The sequence below is a fragment of the Plasmodium brasilianum genome, chromosome 12, assembly GCF_023973825.1.
Source record: "Plasmodium brasilianum strain Bolivian I chromosome 12, whole genome shotgun sequence".
Lineage (NCBI taxonomy): Eukaryota > Apicomplexa > Aconoidasida > Haemosporida > Plasmodiidae > Plasmodium > Plasmodium brasilianum.
The window spans coordinates 1,163,669-1,186,734 of NC_090125.1; the positions used below are offsets into that span (position 1 = coordinate 1,163,669).

The 23,066-nt window shown below is 26.0% G+C and overlaps 5 protein-coding genes across 5 annotated transcripts; 3 read left to right on the top strand and 2 right to left on the bottom strand.

The window, feature by feature from the left end:
• Nucleotides 1–4,549: 4,549 nt before the first annotated feature.
• MKS88_004230 (uncharacterized protein) lies at nucleotides 4,550–7,570 on the top strand (the record flags this gene model as incomplete). Its single annotated transcript, XM_067217388.1, has 1 exon — nucleotides 4,550–7,570. The coding sequence occupies one exon, from the start codon at nucleotides 4,550–4,552 to the stop codon at nucleotides 7,568–7,570; it is 3,021 nt and encodes a 1,006-aa protein (XP_067071821.1).
• A 2,495-nt stretch (nucleotides 7,571–10,065) lies between these two features.
• MKS88_004231 (RING zinc finger protein) lies at nucleotides 10,066–11,373 on the top strand (the record flags this gene model as incomplete). Its single annotated transcript, XM_067217389.1, has 1 exon — nucleotides 10,066–11,373. The coding sequence occupies one exon, from the start codon at nucleotides 10,066–10,068 to the stop codon at nucleotides 11,371–11,373; it is 1,308 nt and encodes a 435-aa protein (XP_067071822.1).
• A 1,312-nt stretch (nucleotides 11,374–12,685) lies between these two features.
• On the bottom strand, nucleotides 12,686–17,526 carry MKS88_004232 (uncharacterized protein; the record flags this gene model as incomplete). Its single annotated transcript, XM_067217390.1, has 2 exons — nucleotides 12,686–14,745; nucleotides 15,084–17,526. The coding sequence occupies 2 exons, from the start codon at nucleotides 17,524–17,526 to the stop codon at nucleotides 12,686–12,688; spliced, it is 4,503 nt and encodes a 1,500-aa protein (XP_067071823.1).
• Nucleotides 17,527–19,109: 1,583 nt separating this feature from the next.
• Nucleotides 19,110–19,642, top strand: MKS88_004233 (uncharacterized protein; the record flags this gene model as incomplete). The annotated part of the gene is made up of 2 exons (XM_067217391.1): nucleotides 19,110–19,189; nucleotides 19,303–19,642. The coding sequence occupies 2 exons, from the start codon at nucleotides 19,110–19,112 to the stop codon at nucleotides 19,640–19,642; spliced, it is 420 nt and encodes a 139-aa protein (XP_067071824.1).
• A 1,042-nt stretch (nucleotides 19,643–20,684) lies between these two features.
• MKS88_004234 (Voldacs domain-containing protein) lies at nucleotides 20,685–21,326 on the bottom strand (the record flags this gene model as incomplete). Its single annotated transcript, XM_067217392.1, has 1 exon — nucleotides 20,685–21,326. One exon carries the CDS (start codon nucleotides 21,324–21,326, stop codon nucleotides 20,685–20,687), a length of 642 nt encoding a protein of 213 aa, XP_067071825.1.
• Nucleotides 21,327–23,066: the final 1,740 nt, after the last annotated feature.

A 23,066-nucleotide genomic window follows, 5' to 3' on the forward strand; every position in this document is an offset into this window, starting at 1 on the left:
TTTTACCCAAAAGGGAAGCAAAATAAAGAAGCGAAATGTTCACTTATTTAAAATGAGATCCGGACGTTGTTAGTATAGAGATTGCTTTGCCGCGTGTAGGCAACTGTTTGTGTGTATATGTACATGTATGTATGGGGGAGGGGGGATATACACGATCCTTTATGTATCACTGTATATCTTATATCTATTAATATGTATTATCCGTATATATATATACGTATGTATATGTTTTATATATATGTATATGTTTTATATATATGTATATGTTTTATACGTATGCATATGTTTTATATGTATGTATATGTTTTATACGTATATATATGTTTTATACATATGTATATGTTTTATACGTATATATACGTTTTATACGTATATATATGTTTTATACATATGTATATGTTTTATACGTATATAAACGCGTGTACGTATATTTGCGTGCGCCCGTAACGTAATATTTTTCTATCATATATGTTTTACTTGTAAAATACAAATGGAGGGCCTTACATTTGCAAAAAAAAAAAGAAAAAGGAAAAATATGTATGCTTGTTCAGCACTAAACTATTATATTTAAACTTTGCAATCGTAAATTTGTGGAATTTTTGCTCGGCAATTTATGCGTATGTATAAATAGATATATATGTAGATTTATATATATATAAATACATACATATGTACATAATTTTATACGTGTACGTATATCTACAATGAACTATTTCAGCATAAATACAATTTTAAAATTTGGGGGGATTTTTAAAAGCATAATATTTAATTCGTAAATATATATATTTTTTTTTGTAGATCGTGTTAACACTTTTAATTAGTTTTTTATTTTTTATCCTTTTGTATTATCTTTACGTACAATATTAAGTATATATGTAAATATATATTATACATATGCATACAATACGGTATCAATTACATTACGTATAAAACACATAAATAAATAATGAACATTTTACGAACAAGATTAGGCGCAAAGAAATTCTATGAAGTTAAAATTAAGCCGTTTGCTAATTTTTTTTTATTTTTTTACCCTGCACTACGTTAAATATACTACTACTATAATAATATTAATAATAATAATAAAAAATGTGAAAAGAAAAAATTAGCTTTATTTTATAGTTTTTGTAGTTTTTTTTATCTTTTTTTAGGCTTTTTTATTCCTTGTTGATTTATTATTTTTTTTGTTTTAAAAAATGAAGAATTACATGAACTTCAACCTGTGAAAAATAAAAATGTATCATTTTAAACAAAAAAATAAAATGAAACAAAAACTACGTCAAAAAGTACATTTAATTTAATATAACTGCAATTTTAGAGAAACCTATATTGCTGTTTGTACTTACATATTGTGTTCTTAATTCGTTATACGTGTGATATATTGAAATTTTAGCTCTCTTTCGTTTCATTATTTATTTATTTGTATATTTATTTATATATTTATTTATACATTTATTTATACATTTATTTATGCATTTATTTATATATTTATTTATATATTTATTTATATATTTATTTATATATTTATTTATATATTTATTTATATATTTATTTATACATTTATTTATATATTGATTTATACATTTATATATATATTTATTTATACATTTATTTATGCATTTGTTTATTTATATATGTATTTATTTATTTATTCAAATGAACAAATCTACCAATTTTTTTCATACAAATGTGGGGAATAAAAAGGAAAATTTGTTCCCTTTTATTTTCATGACTTCAGCATAGGGAATATATAGAAGTATATGCATTTATATTTTAATTACATGCCTACTTGCGTACATGTATACATATGTATATGCTTACATAAGTAATTGTATACATATATGTAACCAATAAACGCTCTTCTGAACAAGTGAACTCCTTTGTTCTCTGCTTTTTTCTCACTCCCCCAAATAGTTAACCCCTAGAGATACACATATAAAATCATAATATATGGAATTTGCTAAAATTTTACCATATAGCCCTTTTTTACATTGCAAAATGTTTACTCTTTTTTAGTTGTGTTTTATACGCATCAAATGTGTTGTATCCTTTCCTTTTTTTCTTTTTTTTATGGGTTGTTCAACGGCCTCTTCAAAGCAAAGAAACGTTACCAGTGTGGAATGTTGAATGTACAATTTGCTATTCGCAAAATTTATGAACTTTCCAAAAAAAAAAAAGAATAAAGAAATTAAACAAACAAACAAACAAACAATTGAACAAATAAACAATTGAACAAACAAACAATTGAACAAACAAACAATTGAGCAAACAAACATTGAACAAATAAACAACTGAACAAACAAACAAATAAAAAAATAAATGAACAAATGAACAAACAAACAATTGAACAAACAAACAATTGAACAAACAAACAATTGAACAAATAAACAATTGAACAAATGAACAAACAAATGAACAAATAAACATATGAATAAAAAAATAAATGAACAAATGAACAAACAAACAATTGAACAAATGAACAAACAAATGAACAAATAAACATATGAATAAATAAGGCGTTACGGCATAGGGGAAAGAGTGAAAAGAAAAACGGAGGAAAAATGTATCAAAAAAAATTGTAACAGAAATGTATTATGTGTAATGTTCCTCTTTTTTGCCGAACTATGCTTGCCTAAGCAATAACATATGCAAGGGGCACACACGTAAGAAACTTTACTAATTTTTTAAAATATATTTCTATGTTCCTCTTTCTTATAATTTTTACTCAATCTCGTTATATTTTATTATAACTATGTTAATGTTAATTATTACGTTAATTTGAATGTTAATTTGAATGTTAATTTGAATGTTAATTTGAATGCTAATTTTTATGTGTAAATTTTTATTTTTTTTAATATTCGAGATTTTTCCTCACCCACAGGAACGAAGTATCTTCCCCCTTTCCATAGTATATTTTTTCATTTTTCTTGTACTGTTCTTTCAATCTTGTTAGCGCATAGCTTCATATTATTTAAAAAGTTTATTCTTACATGTTAAGCATTATATAAAACAATACAGTAATTTTTTCTCTTCTATAATATCATTGTAAACAAAATATTCGGTATCATGTAAAAACGATTTTTGAAAAGCTTAAAAGGGATAGTGAAAGAATTGTAAATTATGCAGACAGAATGTGTTAAGAATATTCGCTTGCTTTTTTTTTTTTTTTTTATTTTATTTTTTACTATTTTTTTTTAGCACATTTTGTATAACAAATACTGACTCTTCGTAGAGAAGCATATCTTATATTTAACTGAAAAAGGAAAATATAGTGACACATTTTTTCTCTTTTCCTTAGAAAAAGAAAAAGTAAAAGAGTAAAATGGAAAAATTAGTTCGCTTTAAAATAAATATATCATTTCTTTTTTTTTTTTTTTTTTTTTTTGTTTATATACATTTCTCCACGGTTTTATTGGTGCGTCTACAATTATACCATTCTTTTTGGATTTTGCTGCATTTTATTATATTATATTATGTTATATTATATTTTATTATATAATATTTCATTATGTTTAATTTGGTTCGTTTAGTTTGTTCCTTCAAATTGTTAGTATATTTTGTTCCTTCATATTGTTAGTATATTTTGTTCCTTCATATTGTTAGTATATTTTGTTCCTTCAAATTGTTAGTATATTTTGTTCCTTCATATTGTTAGTATATTTTGTTCCTTCATATTGTTAGTATATTTTGTTCCTTCATATTGTTAGTATATTTTATTTTAATTTTTTTTTTTTTTTTGCGGAAAGCCTTTTTTTCATTATTATCAATTAAACGTGCCATTAAAAAAACGAGAGGGTATATGTCCCAGTGCATCCATGCAGTAATATGTTTGGAGCAGAACGAGGGTTTTCTCTTCATATAAATTTATTATTAAAATAAATTTGTGCATTTATATACAAATGTATTTTATGTGAAGTTAGTGATACTTTGTATTTCCCCTATGCCAGAAGAGCTCAATTTCATTTATGGAATTTTTTTTTTTTTTTTTTTTAAATATTTACACACACTGAGTTTTAGCTGTGTTGATTTTATTTTTTCCCCCCATTATACTCACTTTTTAGGCTTGTCATTTTAACTCTGCTTGTTATTTAATTCTCCTTATTATTTTAATTCTGCTCGTTAGTTAATTCGCCATATTATTTTAACTTGGCTTATTATTTCAATTATCTCCTTAATTTTAAATCGCTCCGTTCCTTTAGGTTCTTTTGCCAAAGTAGATGGCTGCCCCCCCGGTAAAAAGAAAAACAGCAAACAGGCAGGATGCACGTCCTCTGTTAAATTCCTAAATGTGTGTATCGCTTCCGCGTGTAAAAGTAGAAACACATATTAACGTAAGGAATAGTTGAAAAAAATCCGGAAAAAATATCGAATAAATAGCGAATAAATAGCGAATAAATAGAGAAAAAATAGCGAATAAATAGAGAAAAAATAGCGAATAAATAGCGAATAAATAGAGAAAAAATAGCGAATAAATAGCGAATAAATAGAGAAAAAATATCGAATAAATAGCGAAAATATATCGAATAAATAGCGAAAAAATATCGAAAAAATGAGTTATCCATTGAATAACCTGAGCCTGGAGAACATTGCGAATGTTAAAATAAAGGCTTACAAAAATGTAAATATATATGAGGACAGGGAAGGAAAAGAAGGGGAAAATGAAAATTTCTACAATGTTTATATTTTAACATATATAAAACATATCGTTAGGATAAAAGCAAATTTGGCTTTACATGGAGGATTATACAGTAATTATTTCGAAAAATATGAAGAAGAGTCCATCTCAAACATAATGTATGAAATATTATTAAATAAGAACGAATTGGACAAAGATGATAAGGGTGATAAGGATAATGAGGATAGCAAGGATAAAGGGAAGTATGGGCAAAGGAGTAATAAGGACACAAAGCCGAGTAGCATTAACCAAAGTATCATAGGAGGAAAAAAGGAACAACAACCAAGAGAAACCGGACTCCCTGAAAGAGGTAACCTAACTGAGGAGGAACAGAAAAAAGATTTGAATTACTCAATTAAAGAATTGCTAAAAAAGTTAATTAAGTCATACAAGATTAGAGAAAATAAAATATTCTTAGTTACTGGAATGTTAGGGTGTGGGAAAACTACCTGCGTGAGCTTAGCCATAGAATATTTTAATAAATTTTTGCAAATTGAAAAAAATATGAACAATAAGAATAATAGAAAAAATGTTTTATTTGTTTCCCCTGATGAGGGTATAAATAAAAAGATATACAAGAAAACTCCCTATATTAGTAGGAATTACCAACAAGAGGATTTGAATACGTCTGACTCTACACCAACTCATGCTAAGAAGAAAATCAGGATTAACTGCGATGAACCGCTTTTTAATTTCACTCCAAAAAAGAACAAAAACAATGACAAAATGCTGGAAAGTAAAATGATAAAAAATAGAATAACAAAATATACCAAAACGAGTAACAGCACGGTAAATTCAAATGAATCCGCTTCAGAGAGTGAGGAAGAGAACCTGATTAAAAAAAATTGCTCTTTTAATTTGAGGGAAAATATATATAATTCAAATGTTGCACAGATAAATGATAACATAAAAAATATTTTCGAAAATAATGATTTATCTCCACTCAGAAAAAATGCAAATATAAGGAACAAAATTCAATATGAACAATTGTTTAAAAAAAATAATAATTATACTAAAGAGGAGGAAGCAGATAGTAATGAGGAAAATTCAGAGTTTAATGAAAAATATCGAAAAATAGTAGAAGAAATTAAAAAAGAAGAAAATGAAGAAAGATGTATTTATACAATTCGTATTAGTGCATATCTATATAGAGACGATTTACAATGTATAAAGTCTATCTTAACACAGTTATATAATTACATCAATACAGAGGAAAAGATGGAAACTAATTTATTACTAAATGATTATATTATAATATTAGAGCAATTGTTAATTCAAATAAATAATGAAAAGAAACAAACATTATTAATAATAGAAAATGTGGAAAAATTTTGTTTACAAAATAAGCAAAATTTATTATATACCTTATTTGATTTACTACATAAAAGAAATATTTCTATTAACATTATCTGTGTAACTAACGTATTAGATATTACTCAAACATTAGAAAAAAGAATTAAGTCTAGGTTTACTTTTGAAATGTTACATATATCTCCTATTTTAAATATAGAAGAAATTTCGAAATTAGTATACAAAATATTGTATGTTAATTTAGACGATTTTCATCTTATTAAAAAATATTATTCTGTTTATTTTACATATTCAGATTTGATCAAAATTCAAAAATTTTTACAAATATATAATTCTACTATGCAGAAAGAAATTGCCGATGAACATTTGTTGAAACAGTGGTCATACGATATAAATTATGGGCTCGACATAAGGCATATATACCACACCTGTGTAGACGCGATTCTCTCCATATGTGAGTACAAGCATATCTTAAATTCGAACAGGCGTACATTTAAGAATAACACACTTCTGGATTCTTACTCCGGTAGGCACGCATACGGGGGGGAAGTAGAAAATGGGGAAGAAGCGGAAAATGGGGAAGAATCAGAAAATGGGGAAGAATCAGAAAATGGAGAAGATTCCTCTAACGTATATACTAAAGGCAGTTACTTAACAGGAGGTATAACCCTTTCGTGTAATGACACACATGCAAGAGAAGTTGATAAGGGCATGGCTGATATGAGAGAAATGGAATACGATAATTATGGGGAGAGCAGAAAAGTAGGTAACCTAAGCAACTTAGGGGAAGCAATACCAAGAAAAGGTAAGAAGAACAAGAATAATAATGATAATTTATCTTCCTTCGTTGGTGCTGACAAATTATGTTTCTTTTCCAAAGAGAAAAGGGGTAATGTAGAATATTTAAGGGAACGACAAGGTAAATTAGATTGCACTCCTGTAAAAAGAAATTTTAACAGCGGGAATGACAGTGGTAATGATAGAGTTGGTGGTATTGGAAGTCGAAGTGGTAATGATAATGTAAGGGATCCTGATGGGGATGCCCATAGACAGGAAGAAAACTTCCACTTTGATATGCACATGGATATGAGTCCGCGTAAATTAAAGGAAAACATAAAATTCAAAAGTAATACGGAAAGCCAATACATATTGAACAACGTTCAGTCCAAGTTTATTAGGAAGCATTATATTAAAAAGGTGTTACGTGATCTATGCTCAATTGAGTATATGATATTATGTGCTTTTACAAGGTTATATAAAAAAGAGATATTACCAAAAACGTTGTATGTAATTATATTAGAAATAAATAAATTTAAACAAGCGTACCCACAAGAACAAATTATCGGCTTTTCAGTAGATGCTTACAGAAGATCATTCTTTAGATTAGTAGACTTAGACATTATCGTTTTATCCTCTTATTCATTAAGCCATTTGAATATCAAAAATTTTAGTAACGATTCCTTTGGGTTACATGAACCAACCAAATTTCCTTGTTATGATATATTTCTGGAAAACTTGGAATCCTATAATTTAAACCATAATCTAATTCAGTGGGTAAAGCACAATACCGAGGTTATGCAGTAGGGGTATGCTTACGCCTACATATATAGATATATGTATATGTATGTGTGTGTGTGTGTAGTTGGCCGCTTCCCCCCCCCATTGGCATATTTGTAGAAATAGTTTGTTAACCTTTTTAAATATGTTTTCTATATAATGCACGTTTAGGAGTGTATTTTTTTAATGCCTTACATTAATTATAAATTTTATTCTTAATTTATTTTACTTCATTTATTTTTTTTTCCCATTCCACATTTTGTAAGGTATATACAGTTATATATTAACCACTTGTCTTTTTTAAAAAATATTAACATTTAATGCATTTTCTTTTTTTTTTTTTCTCCTTTTTTTATCATATTCTCAAATGATTTGTAAATTAATATATATGTACAGTATTTTTTTTAAGTTCATGGATATATTATATAAAAAGGCCTTCAATTCAATTAAGCCGTACCACGATATCTTCTTTTTTTTTTTTTTTCCAAACGTTTTTAAAAATTTATGACAACGTCTTTATCCCATTATCGTAGTACAGCTTGTTTTATGTGGTCTCCGTATTTTGTGCTTTCTTTTTATTCGTATTATATTTTCTTAGTATTAAATTTCTTCATTTTTTCATTATTTCACTATTTCATTATTTCACTATTTCATTATTTCATTATTTCATTTTTTCATTTTTTCATGTTTTCATTTTTTTCACTATTTCATTATTTCATTATTTCATTATTTCATTAATTCATTTTTTCATTTTTTAATTATTTAATTATTTTCTTTTTTCATTATTTTATTTTTTTTTGTATCATTATTCGCTAACACTGCAAATATGGGAAAGGCTAACTTACCTAAAACGCATTTTTTTTATATACATATTAGGTAATATTTTTGTTAAAAATGAATATAAAGCGGCAGTTTTCCTAACTCCTTGTTTGGCGTAAGCTGTTACATATTCCTAGTTGTATTATAAAAGAAATGATAACATACAGGATGGGATTATTTTGACCTTACATGAAGAAATTGTACCACTTGTTAAATGCTACAGCAGGTATTGTAAAGGAATTACCCGTGATAGTAAAAGGACGTATATTCTCGCTCTAAGGAATGATGATTTTATAAATATGAAGTTATGCATATATGTGTACATATATATATATATATATAAATATATTATATAAGCTATATATGTTCGCGTAATATGAAGCGAACATATATAAATATACGAAAAGTTCAACTTCAAATTACTCGCAAAATATAATTCACATTTCAATTTTTACACGCTAAAATGAGGAGTCCCTTTATCCATTTCCTTTCCTCCCTTTTATTTCAAAAAAAAAATTATGTTAAAATAAAATATTTTTATGAAATTTTTTTTTTTTTAACATTGTGCTTAATTATCCCTAAATCACCAATTTTTTTTTTTTTTTTTTTTTTTTTTAAATTACACACCGTAATTTTTCATTGATGTGCATACTTATGATCCTTTTAAAAATTCAAAGAGATCACCATCTAAACATATGAAGTATACATAAAATATGAATTTATCAAATTGTTAATATGCGAAATGTATGAACATGTGAACATATAATATATGCGAGAACTTTATGATGAAGTCAGAAGTGTACAAGTTCATATAGGAAAACATAAATATATACAAAAGATAAACAATTCGAGCATACCTCATAAAACGAAAAATATATCTTTATATTTGTTGGACAACGTTTAATAATGTAATTCTAGTGTTTGCAAAAAAAAAAAAAAAAAAAAAAAAGCCCCAAGAATAACATAAAAGGAAATACTGAATTAGCAAAACAGAGAGGGCCACGGCATGCCCTGAAAAAAAGAAAAACGTTTATATGTATATGTGTATGTGTAAATATGTAAATATGTATATGTGTATGTGTAAATATGTAAATATGTATATGTGTATGTGTACATGTGTATATGTAAATATGTATATGTAAATATGCATATGTGTATATGTAAATATGTATATGTAAATATGCATATGTGTATATGTAAATATGTATATGTAAATATGCATATGTGTATATGTAAATATGTATATGTAAATATGTATATGTAAATATGTATATGTAAATATGTATATGTAAATATGTATATGTAAATATGTATATGTATATATAATATCCAAATTTAACACCTATTTAAAAGTTTGTAGATATATGTAATACTCTTCATGAAGTAGTCCTTCACCTACATATGGTAGGAAGCATGCACAGTTGTTTCTATGTTACGAAAGAAGGAACAAGATAAATGTATTTATACATGCCATATTCTTCAAATATGTCTTTTTTTTCTGTTTTTTCGTTCATTTGATTTATCGTTTGTTCGTTTGTTCATATGTTCGATCGTTTGATTGTTTGGTCGTTTGTTCGTTTGTTTACGTTATTTTATTTTATTATTTTTTTTTTTCGTCTTCGCCCTTTTTTGTCGCAAAACATTTGGAAAGGCTCACAGCGACCTGGCAGTTCCACTGATATCCTTTTTCTTTAAGAAACAAAATGTACCTTATCCCCGAGTGTTGTATATGTAGATTAAGCTTGAAGAAAAACTTATGTGTAGAAAAGAACTGCGGAAATATTTTTCATTATGCCTGTATGAAAAAATGGATATCTGTTCAGAAGTCTTGCCCTCTATGCAAATGTACTTGCTATAAAAAAAATTTGTTATATATTTACTACGAAATAAACGAAGAAAATAAAATTAATATTAATGAAAATTTGGTAAATAAAAGTAAAGATGAATTATGTGAAGCTTTAATAAAATACGAAGCTGAATTAATAAAAACTCAAAATGAAAATGAGAAATATGCACTTGAAATTTTAACCTTAACAAATAAAAATAAAATTTTAAGTGATACTATAAATAAAAATAATGTCAAAATGAATGAAGATCACTGTGAAAAATTAAAATTAAAAGAATTAAAAGATGCATATCTGAAAGATAAAATATTCCTCACAACAAAAATTGAAGAATATGATAAAGAACTAAAGAAATACAAAATCGTACAAAATTATTTGGACGATTTAAATAAAGAAGACTTAAATAAAATTAATTTATTATTTGGTTTTAACATATTAACCTTAGAAGAACAACAAAATGTTATTCATAATTATATTAAAAACTGTCTAAGTAACCAAAAAAAAAATGAAATAGTTGTTAAAGAATTAAATAAAAATATAACCGAAAAAGATGACCAAATTCAAAGTTTAAAAGAGAAGTTATATAAATACAAGCTCAATCATGATATAACTGATAGTAATGAACAAGTGTCCAATGATGAAAATGATACAAAAACTATTAAGATTAAAAATAAGATAATTAGACGTGTTAAAACATTAGAATCAGTCAGAAAAAATAACAGAAACAGTAACGACAATTCTATTTATTCCAAGTCAAAAACTGCTAATCATAATAGTCTCTTGAATAATAGTATAGGTTTTATGAATTTTCTTAATAAAAAAATGAACAGTTCAGAGTCTCCTGAACAAGTGAATGTTACTCCAAAAAAACGGAAATATCAACCAATTGAAATAGACCTACTTAGAAATAAATCAGTGGACAAAATTTTTAATAACCTGACTGATAAAAATTATCATAACGAAAATAAAAAAGAATATAACAGTGAAGTATATTCCAATCCAACAGATTCCGGTCAAACAGTAAACTCATTACATAACTACAAAACGCAGACGCCTACTTCCACTTCGTTAAAACTTTTGCACACCTATAAAATTAATAGAAATAAAAATAGGAAATCCTTTCCAATTCAGTCAACTAAAATAACCGATTTTTTTAGAAGAATTTGAATTGATAACTTTGCATAAGCGTTTCCGTATGAAGCACATTTTCATTTTGCAGTTCCTCAATAAGTGCGTGTGTATTATAATTCATGCATAGGCACCATTTTATTAAACAATAAATATTGCACCAAATTTGTTTTTTTTCGGAACGTTTTTGTGACCATATTTTTTGTTATAACTGTGTACATATGTACGTATCTACATGCACACATGCACATATACGTAGACACATAGGCACACGTTGTGTTTTTAATTTTCGAATAAAGTATAATCATTTTTTTTATTTTTCCTTACCTGATCATATTCCCCCTTCATTTTTTATTACATGATTATGTTTTTCCTTCATTTTTCCTTATCTTATAATATATTTCCCTCACTTTACCTTACTTATTCATAATTTTTTTTTTTTTTTTTTTTTTACAGCTATATATATATATATATACATTTTGTCATTTTTTTTTTTTTTAATTTTTTACAGCTATATATATATATATATATATACACTTTGTCATTTTTTTTTTTTTTTAATTTTATCTCTTTCTTGTTTTTGTAATATATTAAAAAAAATTTTCAAGCATTTTAGTCTTCTTCCAAAAAGGATTTAATTCTAACACTCAAAAATTGTTTATGCTTGTTTGGCGAAAAATATGAAAAATAATAGAAAAAAAAGAATTATGAAGTATGAACAATGGACAAGTACAAACGCAGAGTCGTACATAAATGAAGACTCAAGAACGAATAAGTGGGACATACATATTTATTAGTATAATTATGTTTACTTAATAAGAGGGGAAGGGGGGAACAATTACTAAAAAATTACATACATTGAAAAAAGAAAAAGGTAGATAGTAAAAAGTAAAAGGAAAAAGGGAAAAAATGACGAAAGTTTTATTTAAAAAGATTAAAAATAAGAAAAAAGGTAAAATAGTAGCTTCCATCCTTTTGGAAGAACACAAAATATGAAAGTTTCATAATTAAGATTCTTTAAAACTATGCATAAATACAATAAATATTAAAACACGTGTAAAGGAGCCATAAACTATATATCATTTTTAAAGAAAAATTTCAAACATGTAGATCATAAAAATATAAAAATTTGTGAAGATATTTTTTTAAAAAATGACACATTAAAAAAAAAAAAAAAGAAAAGGTAAATTTTACCGTTATACATTAAAATAAAAAAAAAAGAAAACAAAACAAAATAAAAATACAAAAATAATAATAAAATAAAAATGAAACATTCGCGTAACAGTTTAACAGTGGAACTGTATATCACCTTAACACCGCAATACTGCAACGACTAATGCAATTAATGTACTCATTTGAAACTGCTTAAGCGGGGAAAACTCAAAATAGACTTTCTTGAATTAAAGAAGTCAAGAAATGATATAAATTCATTCCAGAAAAAATTATTCCTTAGTGTATTTGAATTTCCAACGATAATAATTCCTTTTTTCATTCTGGTTAACAAAACGTTCATTCGCTTTTCATCATTTAGGAAGCCTAAAATATTTTTGTCATTTGATCTGACTGTACTTATAATAATTAAGTCATTTTCGCACCCCTGGTAGCTGTCAATTGTATGCACATTTTTATGTAAAGTGTTGCAATTTTCTCTGTCCTCGGAATTATAAGTTGATACTACATTATCGTTTGGTCTATTAAACAAATCAATTAGCTTATTTCCGTAAAAGTCATTCTTATGATCACTATTCATACCACTGCAATTATTTGTTGTTTTACATTTTAAATGGATTTTTACCTCTGACGAGGCTAAATTGTTACTATATTTCCCCTTACATTTTGAGAAATATAGCTGGGGCATTTTGTCAGTAGTAATAAATTGATTAGAATTACACATATCCAGGTCATCTAATTTTACATTTTTATCTTCTGAATGATAATTAGATTCATTTAATCTATTTTCCTTATTTGTGTTTTTAAAAAAATTGAATATGTGTGTATAAGAGCTACGGTTAGCACGAGGCGATATATGCCCCTGTTTCTTAGCAGTAGTAGTAATAGTTTTGTCTACTTGAACTTTATTGCACGAATTATTAAACTCTTTTTGATACAGAATATTTTCATACATTTCATAGTTTTCTCTCTTCCGATACATTTCATTATCGTGGCATGTGCTATTATTATTATAATAATTTTTGTTGTTACTACTGTTGTTATTGTTGTTACTACTATTGTTATTGTTGTTACTACTGTTGTTATTGTTGTTACTACTGTTGTTATTGTTGTTACTACTGTTGTTATTGTTGTTACTACTGTTGTTATTGTTGTTACTACTGTTGTTGTTATTGTTGTTACTATTGTTGTTGTTATTGTTGTTACTATTGTTGTTGTTATTGTTGTTACTGTAATAATTATTGTTATTACTGTTACTGTAATAATTATTGTTATTACTGTTACTGTAATAATTATTGTTATTACTGTTATTGGAATAATTATTGTTATTACTATCATAATAATTATTATCACTGTTATTATCATTATATCTGTACGCGTCGCTGTCCTCTAACATTTTTTGTATATACAATTTTTGGCTAGTATAGGGTGTCAAAACAGCAACATTCTGCTGACTTGTTAAGGTCAAAATTTGTGTTAATTTTAAAATGACCTGAGCCTCGAATGGATTTATATAAGAGTAATTAATCTTTTCTTCGAACGTTTGATGGTTAAATACTTCATCATATGTATCAATAAATAAAATTGGGATACCAACATTTTGTGAGAATTTTTTTTTTAAATTGGTTGAAGAATTGTAATTTGATAAAATTTGAAAAAAGATGGATTTGTTCATAATATGCGAATGAAAAAAGTTATCTACAATATTTTTTGAGGCAATCAATTTTTTTTTATAAAAATAAAAAGATGTAAATAAATATATTGGGAAAATTAATCTATATTGTATTAACAAATAATGACACTTTATGTTTTTATGCTTTTTTAATTTTTCAAATATACTTAAATAATTTATTTCTAATCTCTTCTTTTCATTTATAACACTTGGAAATGTTAACTGTTTGTCATCTCCAAAAGCGTATATATAATCACAATTCAAATTTAGACAAATCAAACTACTGTATTCTGATAGACTTGAAGCTTCATCAATAATTAAATGTTTTATCTTCTTTTCTTTTATTTTAAATGCTTGATATATGGTGTCAATATATACATCTGATTTTTGATGAATTCTTCTATTCATGGTATCTCTATTCAAGCTTAGATTCAAATGATGTAATTTGTTTCGTATATTTTGCACCGATATGTGTTTACTCGTTCCAACAAAAACGTTGTTCTTTTTTTCAAGCGTCAACACGTATATTATGAAAGAAATGAGGTCGCTCTTTCCGCTTCCCGGGGCGCCTACAAAAAGGAAGGGGGTTGGGAGAATAGAAACGGTACAAAAGTAAGCAAAATGTGGTGCAATATGAGCAGGAAAAAAAAAAAAAAAAGGATAAAATAACAGTTAAAATAAAGGAAAATATAAAGAAAAGAAAAAAATTCCATTTGTTTTGCACCTCTACAGTGTAAAACCAATCGAACGAATAATACCCATATATATATGTCTTACATGTGAGTGCGTATATCCACAATCATAAGTTACATTGAATACTCATGCATATACGCAGAAAAAGCAGAACTGTTTTATATATATATATATATATTTATATATATTTTTTTTTTTTTTTTTTTTTTTTTACCGTGAACCAAGTGTACGGGCACCAGCTTCTCATTAACTAAGATATCGTATAAAACACTTTTTTGATATATGTCAAATTTTTTATATATATTACACAGTTTGGTAAATTCATTTTGGTCATTCTTCAATTTTTTGTACAATATATTTATTATTTGATCCTTTTTTATCAAATCATTGTCTGATACATTAAAATAATTAATTTCCTTTTTTCTGTGTTGTAAGAATTTATTTATGGCTTCTTCAATTAAATAATTATAATCTCCTACACTAGTTAATATTTTATTAAACTTGTTTATTTTTAACTCCCCTTTACTTATGTGCCCATTTTCTTCATTTAATAATACTTGGATAATTTCCTTATTTAAGAATTCCTTTTTATCGAATAGGTTCAACATGGAATATTTTATTCTATTCGAGATGGTATTAAGTTGAACGGTCAGCGTGACGGCTTCATACACGTTATTACTATTATTATTACAATTACTACTACTGTTGTTATCTGTGCAAGGCGTACTGTTGACCCACGAACACGAAGCATACTGCTTCTTTTGCGCATATTCATTTAGAATTTTTGTACAATTTTTACTCCTACTGTTTAAGTAGCATTCATAATAATCTTCATTCATGTTCATCTCTTCATATAACATAATGTCTTTGTTACATTTACTCAACTTATATTTTTTTACATCCAAATGTAGGACATACAAATCATTGATCCGCTGAGCTTTTTTTACTAATCCTAGAAAAAAGGTATCCTTTGTGCTACCATCACAACGACAACTGCAAGTACCTTCGTTAATACTACAACTTCCAGGGCTAATATCACACCTAGTACACCTAGTACTACCAGTATAGTTGGTACCACCAGCACTCCTCTTACTGGTACACCTAATCAATAAAACATTTTTAGCTTCCGCTTCAACCCCGTTTAGGGAAACAAACTTGAACAGATTATTTTCCCTTGAGCAGTATTTCAACTTGTATGAGTAATGCATATCGAAGGTATCATGCAGGCTCTTTAGACCTAAATGTTTTTCATAGAAAGTGTTAAATAAATACTTTAGTATGTACCTCCTAATTTTGCTGATCATATCGTAATTAAGTAATAAATTTTCAGTGGACCTATTTTTGTACTCATGTTGGCTATCAGAAATGTGTGTAAGTTTTATTGTATCATTTATATTTTTTCTCTTAGCACTTACTACTATATTATTTTGTTTAAAATGTACATTAGTAATGGCTGGATCTCTGTATGTATACACATCCTTCCTATTAACAATACTATTTCCATCCACTAAACAACTGCATGAATTAATTTTTGCCCCGTTCACAGTGCTACTTACAATAGGATGATTACTACTGTTACAACTACCCTTAACTTGGTTCCCATTTTTCATAATATCATTATTTGTACTTAATGATGAATTAAAAAAAATTGAATAAAGTAAATTTAAGACACTAATAAATATATCCGGTTTTAGGAGTGACGAAGTTAGTATATTTTCAAAAAATTGGAAATCTTTTTTTTTATTTTTTTCAAAAAAAGAGGCTTTTAAAAATAATTTTTTTAAAATTTCAAAATATACTTTTTCTTCTTTCACATTATTATTTTCTTTATGAAATAAAAATAATTCCCACAATTTTGCCATTTTTACATAATTTATTCTGGTTTCCTTTTTTTCCTCTTCTTTCATTATTACACTCTTATTTACATGTATTTCGAAATTGCTGTAATTGATACGGGGGGGGATGTGTCCACAATTTGAATCTACTTCTGTGTAGGTTTTCTCTTCCAAAGTGTCCACTGTATGGCCCCTGTACTTATGATTAACCCTTTTGCATAAATTTATTCGTTTTCCCTCCTTCTTTTGTGCTACATTTGTGCCATGTACGCCATTTCTATTGTTCACGTTGCCTGTTATATTTACATAGTTTGCATTCTTTTCACCTTTACCTATATCATCCTGTCCACTTTTGCTTACAATGTTACTCAAGCTTTTTCCATGTTCACTCTCTTTCCCTCCCTCTGCAGTTATTACAAAGTCATCTTCTGCTTGATTTAAATTTTCCCCTAGTTTGCTCAGCTTTTCTTTTAAATTACATAGGGTAACAGTAAAGGCTTTAATCTTTTTAGTCTCTTCATTATTCACATGTACAGTTTTATCATTGATTATCCAACAGATGGAAAACTTAAAGGAATTGTTTTTTTCTGTAGTTAGCTTGACATAATTCGGATTATACATCTTGTACAGTTTTAAATATTCGTTATAATCCTTCTTATATATTATCTTGTTCATTTTTAATTCTTGAAATTTAATTAGAAAATTTTCATTTTCAAATATTTCGTAGTTCTTTTCTTTTGTTGAAAAATTATTTTTTTTCATTACGTTCAAGGTGTTAAAGAAGGCTTTTCCTAATTTTACGTTTTTTAATATATTCATCATTAGGACTACTGCATGAGGGGGAAATGATTATCAGGCTTGTTCATATTCTTGCCTTCTTCTTAGCTGATTTTTATTTTACTTCACCTTTACAGTCTCACGATGCCTTACCCGCTAAAAGTGAATAACACAATATGAAAAGCTTCAGTAGCAGACATACTGGACGCTATGTATCTATTCAGATGGGCTTCTACTTTTATGTGTATATAATCCTTACCACATTTCTGCATTTTAACGTGCACTTTTTGGCTCCTTTGGTTATCTCTTTCTTCTTGGCTCGTTATATGTTTACGCCTACTTATACATATCTCTTGCCCAATATATTATTACACTATTTATGCAGCTTTTATCCTTTTTAGCTACAAATGTTCCTGTAATTCTCTATATGCATATTTATACTTAAGTTTATAATAGAACTACGATATGTTTATATCTGCTAATGCATTTCCCCCTTTTTTTTTTTTTTTATATATCATCTTAAAATAAAAAACTCATAATCAAATTAGCTATATGTTTAAAAAAAAAAAAAAAAAAAAAAAAAAAAAAAAAAAAAAAAAGGTTGACCCTTGGAAAATACTTTAAGATCTGTTCACTGGATTTCTTTAGTAATACAGGTACACTGTAATTATACCATTCTGTTATATTATTCCTGATCACTTTGAAAAAAAAAAAAAAAAAAAAAAAAAAAAATAATAATAATAATAATAATAAAAATGAGTATGAAATCGTCAGCTTTTCCAATTTACACAAAAATTAAAATAAAGTACCCTTTAAATTTAACGTATCAAATGCAAAATTGAGAAAAGCCAGATTTTACATATATATTAAAAATGGGCAAAATGTTACCCTTAGCATAAAAATATGCACATGTATAGCTCATACCAAACATTTGCACTTTTTATTTTATTTTATTTTTTTTTTTTTTGCTAATTTTTCTTACCCATCCTTATGTTAACATTTGTTCACCCTGATGGGTTCTCCTCATAACGGAACATGAATAGAATTCTTATTCATTTCATATAATTTTAAACTAGTAAAATTAGGAGGTTTTCCCTTTCACGTTGCAAGAATTAGTGACTATTAGCAGTTTTACTTTGAAAATATTTACTACTACATTTATTACTGTTTCCATGGGCATTGGCATTATCGTTTCAATTGGTATTGTTACTGTTATTGCCAGTGCCACATCATCATAGGGACTTAAGGCTTATATATAAATTGCTTAATGTCGTTATTACCTTTAGAGATGAACTAAAAGGAAGGAAAACACTATAACCCAGTCTTCTTATTTGATATATTAGTAAGTTACTACTGTAAAGTTACTTGGTAATGTCGTTATTCAGAATGTAATTTATTACACCACTTTGTGTAAAATATTCCTATAAGGGGAGTAGCACCATACATTTGATTAGACCCTTATATTTCATAAGCTATAGCAGTTTCTGTATTATAAATTATGGAATCAATAAAATTACGTATTAGCATGAAATTCTATGTAATATGTATATTTGATTTAGTGCTATGGTGAACTTGTCCTTTATTTTGTGTAGCGTTATACGTACAACTATAAGTATATGTGAAATAAAATGCTTCTCTCAGTTAAAACATTAAAAGAGGAAGAGAGGAAGACACCTTTAAGTACAAGATGTAACCAATTAAAGCGTAGGTGTAAGATCTGCTCAACACAAAAACATTTTCTTTTTTTTTACGTTTCACAAAATTCGTGTACCATCAGAACAAAGAACAAAAAAATTAAAAATTAAAAATTAAAAAAATAAGAAATAAAAATAAAAATAATAATAATAATAATAATAATAATAATAATAATAATAATAATAATAATAATAATAATAATAATAATAATAAAAATAATAATATAAATAATAATAATAATAATAATAATAACAATAATAATAATAACAATAATAATAATAATAATAATAATAATAATAATAATAATAATAATAATAATAATAATAATAATAATAATAATAATAATAATAATAATAATAATAATAATAATAATAATAATAATAATAATAATAATAAAAATAATAATAATAATAATAATAATAAAAATAATAATAATAATAATATCAGATGGATGGCAAACTGGTAGAATGCACTATACCATCGTACTAGTTTGGAATACATCTCCAATTTTTTTTTTTTTTTTTTTTCGAGATTATAATATTAAAAGTTGTAGTTATAAAGTCATTTATACAGAAAAAATGAAGTAAAATAAAGCTAAATAATTTATCTATTTATAGTCATTCCCAATTGTTTGCAATATTTTACACAATTACCACAATTTGAAGCAATATCTCGAAATATCGAAGGATATATACACATAGATTCAAACGTAAAAACGTAGATAAGACATAAATGGGCAAAACTGGAACAAATGAGTAAACACATATGAAGCAAATAAACTATTTTTACATGAAAAGTTCAAAACATAATTTTATCCAATTTTTAAATATTAAAAAGGTGAAAACAAAGCTGCATTTTTTTTTTTTTTTTTATAGTTAAAAATAAGCAGGTTAATTGTAAACAATAAAATAAGGGAAAAACAAAGTCTTAAAAAAAAAAAAAAAAAAAAAAAATGGCTAACTGTAAAGCAAGATACTTATAACTGAATTTAATGCATATCTCTACAATAACATATTGTAAAAATAAAGGAATATTTTCTATTATTTTGTACATAGTTCAGGTCCTCCTTGTCCTTTGTTTTTTCTTTCATTTGTTTCTTGTATTTGCTTCATTACTTTTGTTTCTTGTATTTGCTTCATTACTTTTGTTTATTGTATATGCTTCATTACTTTTGTTTCTTGTATTTGCTTCATTACTTTTGTTTATTGTATATACTTCATTACTTTTGTTTCTTGTATTTCTTTCTTTTTTGTGTGTGTTAGTGTGTGTGTATCTGCAATTTATTAATTCCTATTTGCATATAACTTGTATATGTGGATCGAGGTCATAAAAAAAAAAAAAATTCCTGAAAAATTAATCTGCACAAGGGTGTTTAGCGTTACTCTTTAACATTTCTTCTTCTTAAAAGTGTAATATATTTTATCTGCAAGTCTGGTCCTTTTTTTATGGGAAATAAATACATAAATATATAAACATTTTTTTTTTTTTCTTTACTCCTGTTCTCGTTCTTATTCTCCCTCATCATCCTCTTCATCATCGTCTTGCTCCTTAAACGAATTGTCCATGTTACTTAACTGACGAAAAATTTCATCATTAGATGAGTTATTCTTACTCACTAGCAATATTTCAGGTGTTATAGTTTCATCATTTAGTATATTAGTATCCTCATCCGACTTTGTATTTTCATTATCACTTTTTAAAGAGTTCTGTTCATCATCATCATCATCATCATTTTTATCATTTTGAAAAGTACTTGACAAATCTGAATTTAATTGTATGTACACGCAAGAACTATTGCATATATTTTTATCAGAAGTTATTGCATGCAAGGCAATGTTCGAAGAGTCTATACTAATGCTATTAACGTCATTTAAAAGGTGTAAATAGAAATTTTTATTCTTTTCATAATGCTTCAAATATATTTTATTTGTTGATAATTCCTTAAAGCTTGTTACTTTCTCTTTTTTATATTCATTTTTATTTCTCACCCAAATTACTTTTTTCTCTAATATGAATAATTTCCCTCCTCCTAAATTTAATTTATTATAAACAAACTCTATATCATTGCCTTTGTATAAAACGGGGTCTGCTCCCCCATTTTCCATTGCCTTGAGGTCTTCTTCATTGAGAGTGTTTAAAGAAACTGCCATTTCTGCGCTGTTAAACGTTATATATATATATAATATATATATATATATATATATATATATATATATATATACATATAAATATCACGTGTATGTTTATTTTACTGTAATTGGGTATGCTATATATAAGTAGCCCTATTTTGTTGCCCTCCTATTAAATTTTCTAATAGAAAGCAAAAATTTTACCTTTATGTTAAACGGATAAAACTATATCAAATTAATTTTTTTTTTTTTTCCTTTTTTCCTCCTTAAAATTTAAGAAAACTGATACAAATTGAATCCTTGAGCAAGTACTCTAAAAATGTTTGTAGGAAAAAAGTTTATTTCATTCAAACTTGCATATATAAATGTATAGGATATATATATATATTTTTTTTTTTTCATTTACACCTGCTGTTACGAGTTCGTAAATAAATAACAGCTGTTTATTTTATTACGGTTTATTTACCTTTGTTCATCCGTATAAAGCACGCAATAATTTGCAAAGTAAACAAATGAAATGTTCGTATACAAATTGTACAGTGTTACATGATTATTTTTAAATTTTAAATTAAAATAAGATATTTAACATATTGAAAAATAAAAAAATATAAAAAAAATTAAAAGCAAAAATATATATAAGAGAACAAACGATAATGTAGTAGCTTAATCTACAATATTGGTGAAATCCAAAATAAAGAAAATAATTAACGATAAGGGGATAATACATAAGGAACACAAAAAAGCACAGAGAATGTTATATACATACGTATAACATACATGCACAAAAATCATCTATATTTTCGAATTCACTTTTCTTTTTTTTACATCTTTTTACCCTTCTGGTTTACGTATTTAATGTAAAAATACAATATTCGGCATGCAATTTTTCATTCTGTTATTTGAAAAAACGTTTTAACTGTTATCAAAAAAGAGCGAATGTACTGTTCTGTAGAAGCTTACGTTTTATCCCGTATATAAATAAATATAATATATATATATAAATATATATATATATATATAATATATATTATATAAATATATGTATATATAAATATATATATATGTTTGTTTATACATTTCTTATATTGTGCTGCGAATATACCCTTTTAAGGGGAACAGGAAGTATATGGATTTTTATTTTGTCCTTATCTGTCTTTCCATATGTAATCTATATATGAACATTCACTGTAATCGATGGATGATCTATCACCATGTTGTCTTTTTCGTTAAAATTTTCAAATAGTTGGCTAAAAATTAGGTGTATTGGGAAATTAATCAATGTGTGTACTTTTTCTTTTAAAAAATAAAAAAAAAAAATTTAGGGAAAACATTTTTACACACACAAAAAAAAAAAAAAGAAATAATATGAAATGAAACAAAAGGAGCAAAATGCACAAGTGAACAAAGGAACGAACAATACGAGAATGTAAGTTGGTAATTCGTGCTCCATAGCACAGTATTACACTCCGCAATAGAATACCCATATATATATATATGTATGTATGTATATATGTATGTATGTATGTATATATGTATGTATGTATGTATATATGTATGTATGTATATATGTATGTATGTATATATGTATGTATGTTATGCACATGAATAGATATAATTGCGCGGATTCCTAAATGATAATTTTTTGCCATGAAGTGTTACATATTCCTTTGCACATTAACTGTTTTCCTCATAGAGCTGGAAAAAAAAAAAAAAAAATTTCCATTATTGATTAAACAATATATTTGCTTCTTTTTATTTTTT